The sequence below is a fragment of the Phalangium opilio genome, unplaced genomic scaffold, assembly GCF_054372755.1.
Source record: "Phalangium opilio isolate 3A_F unplaced genomic scaffold, DU_Popi_V2 ptg000070l_1, whole genome shotgun sequence".
NCBI classification, from domain to species: domain Eukaryota; kingdom Metazoa; phylum Arthropoda; class Arachnida; order Opiliones; family Phalangiidae; genus Phalangium; species Phalangium opilio.
The window spans coordinates 15,189,098-15,196,757 of record NW_028324182.1 but is presented as its reverse complement, the minus strand read 5'-3'; the positions used below and the strand labels follow the sequence as shown (position 1 = coordinate 15,196,757).

The window sequence follows — 7,660 nt, the reverse complement described above, 5'->3', positions numbered from 1 at the left end:
ATATTTTCAAAGGTTTGAATACATTTTTTTATTTGTTTTATTTAAAAAAAGGCTTAGGAGAAAGTTGAAAATAAAATTCCCACGCTATTAGCTTTAGCGCTCCCATGGAGGAATAAAACTAGGAGATCCTATCCTTGAAAAACAGTCTTTAACGAAGCTGGAAACTACTACTACCATTTTTATTGCTCCTTGGGAGCGCTCCGTGAGGACCCAAAGGGAAACGCTATAAGTCAATTTTCAATTCAAATTTGAAATGGGTGAGTGCACGCGCACTAGCATTATCATGTTATTGCCAGGCTTGGAAATAAGGTTTATTTCTGAACTAGTCCTCCGGACCAGCGACCCCCGATGTCTTAAATATGAAACTGGTCCCGGGACCAGTGACCCTTCCCCAATTTATTTTTCTACTGGTCCCAGGACTTGTGGTCGTTTTCTCTTCTAAAAAAATCTCTCTCGGCTTAGGGTTGTATACACAACTGGACTCCTGGAGTCGAAATTTATGTTAAAATGAAAATAATTAAAGAGGTCCCCATATCAATTTTTAATAAAAGTAGGAATTAATAAACTAGTCATTGGGACCAGTGACCCTCGCGTTTTGAATAAAAAAAGTGGTCCAAACTATTAATAAACTGGTTTTTGACCTGTAAACCTGTCTTATTTCCTAGCCTGGTTATTGCTAGATTTAGCCAAAGCCTATTCGATCACGCGCGCTAATCTAGCAATAAATGCCCATAAGCCTTTGCTTCTTGCAAATAGCACTCGAGCAGGAATAGCTTGCGCGTGATCGAGTGGGCTATGGTCAAAGGAAAAAAGACTAAAGAGAGTGAAGTCTCGGTGGATAAAACTCTTTCTCTTTGGTTTGTGGAGAACCGTACCTCCGCTCCTTGAGCCTGAGGGCTGCGTTTCTGTCGATTATTATTATTTCCGATTTTCTGATCGGAAAACACGTTTTAATTGTAATTATTCTCATTTTTAAATTAAATTTAGCGCGACTAGTTAATTAGATGCCGAGTACGATTTAATCCTGCCGGAAAGAGACTGTATAAGTGAGTGACGCTTATTATAACGATCCTCATTAACCAAGGCTTAGTGTTGTTAGTAACTTAAGTTACTTAGCTTGCCGTTTTTTAAGTCATTTGTGAAATTCACCATAAACGCCTTTCAACATTTTAAGGTAAATTCATTCCAATTATTGCTCGCTTAACACGTTTTATAAGTTAAAATCCTTTTTAATTTAGTCTTCTACCAACTACATTCGCATCTAAATTATGGCTTGCGCCACACTCAAGCGTAGTTACGAATTTGACCCATTACATAGCCCGAGCGGGCGTCCTACTAAAAGGCGAAGATGCGTTCCAGTATCTATGACTCCTAGTACCGCCAATAGCCCATCTAAAAATCAAGAACCATCTCCATTTGGAGAGGTTAATCCAAAATTAAACTCAGGTTGGCATCCCCATTTTTGTTATAGGCCTAGGGGAGTTTTATTAATTAGTTAAAGGCTGGAGATTTCTAAATGAGAATTTACACTCGCCCTAATCCCTATTATAGAGCAAATTGCTGAAAACATTAGAGAAGAAATGAAACGTTTACAACGCAGACGCCAACTTCAATATACCAACTCTGATAGCCCTAGCACTGATTCTAGCTCTCCTCCTTCACCCTCTTCCGGGTGTTTAAATGGTGGTGGTGCTGGAAATCAATCTCCTTCTCGTCGCGATCAGCCTCTATTTACTTTTCGTCAAGTTGGCCTGATTTGTGACAGAATGATGAAAGAAAGAGAACATCAAATTCGAGAAGAGTATGACCAAGTCTTAACTTCTAAATTGGCGGGTAAGTCTTTCAAAAACCTTTCATGATAGGCAGGGTTCATACAAACCTGGAAAACCTGGAAAAATCAGGGAAATAAATAGTTGACAAAAACCTCAGGAAAAGTCAGGGAAATCAGGGAAATTTGCGTCAAACAGGGGCCGAGTAATTAAGCAAAATGTTCGTGAACATTCCCTCCATACAATTAACATTACACTACACTGGAGGCTCATACCTCTGGTTATTTTAGAGATACGGGGATGTCGTTTGATTATGCAGTAGTTCTATTTGCCCCCCCCCCCTCCTTCGTTAACCTTTGCTCCATAGGATACTCCATATACGGGAAAAAACCTGGAAAACTCAGGGAAATTTGTTTTCCAAAAGTTGTATGAACCCTGAATAGGTCTATTCCCTCATGGTTTACGTTACTAACAACCTCTTAATCTTAATTTTGTATTTTGAAAATTAAGAACAATACGATACCTTTGTCAAATTTACATATGACCAAATTCAGAAACGTTTTGAAATTGGAACACCAAGCTGTGAGTTAAAATTCCCTTCTCTTTCTTTTGTTAAAATTCCCCGTCCTTTAACTTAATTTCTCTTCTTAAAAAATTTAATTCTTTTTAGATTTGTCCTAAACCTTCCTAATTTTTCCAAAAAGAAAAAGTCATCGTGCATTAAAACTATATAATGTGCCACAATAATAAAAAAAAACAACAACATAAATGGTAAAATACAAAACCATCCGTGAAAGAAAACAAATGATTTTTTTAGTCCCCCATCCATTAATTAATTAATTAATATTTTCTTCTCTCTATCTACAAATAAAAATAAAAGAAAGACAATGAACATAAAAACATTTTAGGCAAAAAAAAAAATAAAAATAAAGAAATAAATGCAGCCAGCAATTTTAAGTTTTCTTTCATCGTATTTGATGTGAAAATTAAAATTAAATAAAAAAACAAACACCAAATAAAAACCTAAACGTATTTCCAAAAAAAAAAAAAAAAAAAAAAACTATTTAAAATTATTTTTTTTTTTTTTAATGTTTTTGGAAGTTTTTTTTTTTTTTTCAATTTTTCAAAAAACAAGTTAAGATTACTTGTATTTTCAACATTATTTTCCACTAATTAAAACTTAATTCGGCAGAGTTTCAAACATTTTTGTTTAATTAGCCTTATTCCTGATCAGCGCCATCTACCCATAGCGGTGACTTTGAGAACTACTGTAAGCGGCAAGCCAATCAGATGTCGCTAAAATCTGGTGACGTCATTTTTGGTAAGACCGGAGAGTGTTAGTCAGTGACGTCAACAGATTTTAGCGACATCTGATTGGCTTGCCGCTTACAGTAGTTCTCAAAGTCGCCGCTATGGGTAGGTGGCGCTGATCAGGAATAAGCCTAATTTTGAGATGAATTGAATTGAACTATGTTAGATTAATTTTTGTTTTTTTTTTTTTACCTTTTTATTTGCTTTTGAAAGTAATGAAAAGGAAAAAAAAAAAAAAAAGGCTGGTTATAAGTGGTCCAACTCTTGAGGTGCTCAGGTTTAAAACTCCTTGAATTGAATTGAACGCGACGACGGAAAACGGAAAACAGGAGTTTAAAATACACATTTTATCACACGTGACGTCACGTAAATGTGCAAAAAAAATGTAATTGTTTTTACGCCTTAGAGAAGAAGTGCTCGAGGAGAAAAAAAATGGTAGTTTTATTTGAAGCTGAACCAAATCTCAAATAACAGCCTATTTTCTTTTAAAAGTAAAAGAAAAAACATTTAAAAATTGCTAAAAGAGCTGAGTGACCACGTGTATTATAAATTAATTAATTAATTAATTAATTAATTAAAATTACGAATGAGAAATTAATATTAAACGAGTAAAGATAAAGAATTAAATGAAGTATTTCGGGTAGTGTGGACTGGATATTAAAAAAAATAAATAAATGACAAAATTTAAGTGTTTTTGGTACTGTAATGGAAGGTTTGCTTATTTGATATAAAAGTTTGATTGTGAATTATTAATTATCGTTTAATCGTTGTTAATTAATCGTGATTGAAGCTGGTAATCGAGTAAGTCATTAAGTTTAATAGAGGTTTGAGTACTGATATATAAGCCTTTGCTATAGGGTTTTGTAGGAGAGGCTGTACCGACAACGCAATCCGGGACTGTGGGATGTAATAGGTATCGCGCATGGCAATGGCAACTATCTCTCGCTTAAGAAGCGCAGGCCTATTTTTTTTTTAAGCATGATGGGAGGGGGGGGAGGATGCGAATAGTTCAGTTCCGGCGGACCGCTAGAAATGGGGAGGAATATACCCTTTCGATGGGCTCCAGTGCCGTGTTTGCGCACTCTCAGATCAAAACGCCTACAGCGCAGGCGCTTAAAAGCGAGATGGAAGGCAGAGTTTTACCCCCCCGCGCCTTTCCCTCTTAGACTCGTCAAACGGTGTATACTCGGAAAAATTGCAGGCGGTCTACAATATAATATTAATTTTTTTTATTTTGCAATTTCTGTTTAATGCGTGTACAAAATATTACAAATAATGTTTTAATATAAAACATAAGTAAAATAACTATGCAAAATTAATGTTGGATTGTATCTGCATTCTGCACGTAGCCAGCTGGTGTGATTTATATTTTTATTAAGGCAAGCAATTGACGAATGTTTCAAGGCGTATGTATCTAAGGCACATCTATTTCTTCCAGATAACCTTTAACAACTGTCGAAATTTTATCAAGTTCGGCGTCTGTGTTTAAATTAATCCTTCGACTGGTTGTCAGTCGAAGTTCGTAATCAGGTCCATACGCCAACCAAAATTGGTGATCCGGTATCTCGTTACTCAATTCAACACCGCAAATAATGGATGTTAAATATGTCCAACATCTGGCAACGTTTGCGGGATTATATCCCCCTAAAGTAAACGAGAAATTATCCAACGTGTAACTTTCTAAGTATAGTGAAGGTGGAACTTATATAATTACCACCGCCTAATATTAACGTTGGTTTTTCCCATCCCAGAATAGTTTTTAAACACGAGGCGTAACTGTTTTGAGTTAAATTAAACGATTTGAAAGGATCTCCGTGTAAACCATCAGCCCCAAATTGACAAACTACGCAATTGGGTTTAAAAGTAGCGTAAATTGATTCCATCAAACTGATTATGTATAAAATAAAAAATATGGTTTAGTTTAGCTATTATTTCATAATTAGCCTTATTCCTGATCAGCGCCACCTACCCATAGCGGCGACTTTGAGAACTACTGTAAGCGGCAAGCCAATCAGATGTCGCTAAAATGTGGTGACGTCACTGACTGGCACTCTCGGGTCTTACCAAAAATGACGTCACCAGATTTTAGCGACATCTGATTGGCTTGCCGCTTACAGTAGTTCTCAAAGTCACCGCTATGGGTAGATGGCGCTGATCAGGAATAAGGCTAATTAAGACAATGTTAATATTATACTCGCAAGCAATGTGGCAATACTGTTCATCTTGTATACCATCCTTTAAAGGAACATTAATCGTGTGGTATTTCCCTTTTCCAAACCCGACAGATTCTAAATCCCCAGTTCCCGGATAAAATCCAACTGAAAATTTGTGAATTGAAAAACAAAAAACTTTGGCAGTGTGAGCGAACGCCTCCTCTACTCCTGAAACGTCAAAGCTTCATTTTAAGATTTTTATTAACCATGATAAGAAATATTACCATCGCCATGATGCAAATCAAAATCCAAGTATAGAACTTTATCAAAACTCCTCCGCAATTCCAAAATAGACAAAACGATATCGTTAACGTAACAAAATCCAGCCGCTTCATCCCTAATATTAAAGTGTATTGTCTTAGCGTAGAATTTTATAGTAGAACCATCTTTGAAAGGCATAGTTTTTCAAGAAATTATGAAAAACAAAGCTGATCTACGAAACACATTCCCTAATTTTATACTTTTTAGCATGGTGCCAGCCTCCAGCCCAGTTAATAGCGATTTTACATATTCCTTCCCCTAGTTTTTTAGCAGCGAGTAAAGAAGCGCCGGCTAATTCACTGATTATACTAAACATATTTGGAAATATAGGACAGTCATAACCTATTAAAAATAAATGGCAGCAATGTTTACAAATTTTTAGCTTGAACCAAAGAAAAACGTCATTTGATATTAACCAAGCCCAAACTCTTCTCCATCTTCCATTAAGTCATCGCAGCCTTCGGACGTTTCATTTTCGGTTTTCTTTAGGAATTCTAAGTAAGGCGAGGAATGAAAAGATTCTATCTCTTTTTCCGTGGCTGGATACGATTCAACGATATTTAATTTCGAAAACAATCCGTAGGCTTTTATTAACTCATCAACCAGCAATGTCTGAAAAATTTAAAAACCGGGTGCCATAAAATGCTTGAAGGTAGGGTACGCGTTTGATACAAATGTTAGCAATTCATTACCCTTTCACTGTATTTCGATATTTGCCTTAAGGCTATGTTTAGATTTTTACTAGTCAAATATATAATATTTGAATTCATCATATGACCTGTCCGATCAGTGAAAGGTACGACCGTGCCATATTAGCGAAGCGGCAACTCTATAGACCTTGGGCTATGCCTACACACAAAGGACCGAGGGAATAACGCACACACGGAATAACGTATAATCGGAATAACGCATACAAACCGGAATAAGGCATAATGGGAATAAGGCATAAACGGAATAGCGCATAAACGGATTAACGCATAACCGGAATAACGTATAACCGGATTAAGGCATAACCGGAATAACGTATAACCGGATTAACGCATAAACGGAATAACGCATAGGCGGAATAACGTATAACCGGATTAACGCATAGCCGGAATAACGTATAACCGGATTAACGCCTAACCGGAATAACGCATAACCGGAATAGCGCATAACCAGAATTACGCACAAACGGAATAACGCATAAACGGAATAGCGCATAAACGGATTAACTCACAAATGGAATAACGCATAGCCGGAATAACGTATAACCGGATTAACGCCTAACCGGAATAACGCATAACCGGAATAGCGCATAACCAGAATTACGCACAAACGGAATAACGCATAAACGGAATAGCGCATAAACGGATTAACTCACAAATGGAATAACGCATAGCCGGAATAACGTATAACCGGATTAACGCCTAACCGGAATAACGCATAACCGGAATAGCGCATAACCAGAATTACGCACAAACGGAATAACGCATAAACGGAATAACGCATAAACGGAATAGCGCATAAACGGATTAACGCATAAACGGAATAACGCATAAACGGAATAGCGCATAAACGGAATAACGTATAACCGGATTAACGCATAAACGGAATAACGCATAAACGGAATAACGTATAACCGGATTAACGTACAACCGGAATAACGTATAACCGGATTAACGCATAAACGGAATAACGTATAACCGGATTAACGCATAACCGGAATAACGTATAACCGGATTAACGCCCAACCGGAATAACGTATAACAGGATTAAAGCATACACGGAATGGCGCATAAACATTTAGAGACGGTCCCCTATCATGGCTTTAGGAAGGTTCTGTTCGGATCTCGCCTGAGCTATGCTTTCAACGCTTCTAGCAGAAAAGGAAGAGTTTCTTGACGTCATAGACTTATAGAAAGTAGTACGAGATCGCTGGCGATCCAAACGTTATTTTTGGAACTAAAGCTACTTTATGAGCCAATCCACGGCTTGTTTCAACGAAGTGTACAATTGTTTTTATATCTATATACTTTTGATGATATTTACAGAGGCGTAGCCAGGGATTTTGATGCCCAGGGCGGTTGCGGCTGTTAAAGGGGTTAACCCCCAATTCACCCAATT

The 7,660-nt window shown here is 37.0% G+C and overlaps 2 protein-coding genes across 2 annotated transcripts; one reads left to right on the top strand and one right to left on the bottom strand.

Annotated features, from left to right (window-relative positions):
* Nucleotides 1-842: 842 nt before the first annotated feature.
* Nucleotides 843-3,833, top strand: akirin. The gene is made up of 5 exons (XM_089843534.1): nucleotides 843-1,174; nucleotides 1,239-1,446; nucleotides 1,552-1,833; nucleotides 2,280-2,351; nucleotides 2,440-3,833. The coding sequence occupies exons 2-5, from the start codon at nucleotides 1,269-1,271 to the stop codon at nucleotides 2,448-2,450; spliced, it is 543 nt and encodes a 180-aa protein (XP_089699660.1). The 5' UTR covers nucleotides 843-1,174; nucleotides 1,239-1,268; the 3' UTR covers nucleotides 2,451-3,833.
* Nucleotides 3,834-4,294: 461 nt separating this feature from the next.
* Nucleotides 4,295-6,408, bottom strand: LOC149661955 (histone deacetylase 8-like). The gene is made up of 7 exons (XM_089843523.1): nucleotides 6,247-6,408; nucleotides 5,971-6,166; nucleotides 5,755-5,896; nucleotides 5,518-5,630; nucleotides 5,275-5,461; nucleotides 4,795-4,967; nucleotides 4,295-4,724 (listed from the first exon to the last, which is right to left on the bottom strand). The coding sequence occupies exons 1-7, from the start codon at nucleotides 6,325-6,327 to the stop codon at nucleotides 4,495-4,497; spliced, it is 1,122 nt and encodes a 373-aa protein (XP_089699649.1). The 5' UTR covers nucleotides 6,328-6,408; the 3' UTR covers nucleotides 4,295-4,494.
* Nucleotides 6,409-7,660: the final 1,252 nt, after the last annotated feature.

Coding starts and splice junctions, on each gene's coding strand:
- LOC149661955 (XM_089843523.1), bottom strand. CDS start 6,327: ATGATGAATTCAAATATTATATATTTGACTAGTAAAAATCTAAACATA. Junction 6,167..6,246: donor TATCGAAATACAGTGAAAGG/GTAATGAATTGC, acceptor TAAATTTTTCAG/ACATTGCTGGTTGATGAGTT. Junction 4,725..4,794: donor AACGTTAATATTAGGCGGTG/GTAATTATATAA, acceptor CGTTTACTTTAG/GGGGATATAATCCCGCAAAC.
- akirin (XM_089843534.1), top strand. CDS start 1,269: ATGGCTTGCGCCACACTCAAGCGTAGTTACGAATTTGACCCATTACAT. Junction 1,447..1,551: donor TAATCCAAAATTAAACTCAG/GTTGGCATCCCC, acceptor TCCCTATTATAG/AGCAAATTGCTGAAAACATT. Junction 1,834..2,279: donor CTTAACTTCTAAATTGGCGG/GTAAGTCTTTCA, acceptor TTGAAAATTAAG/AACAATACGATACCTTTGTC.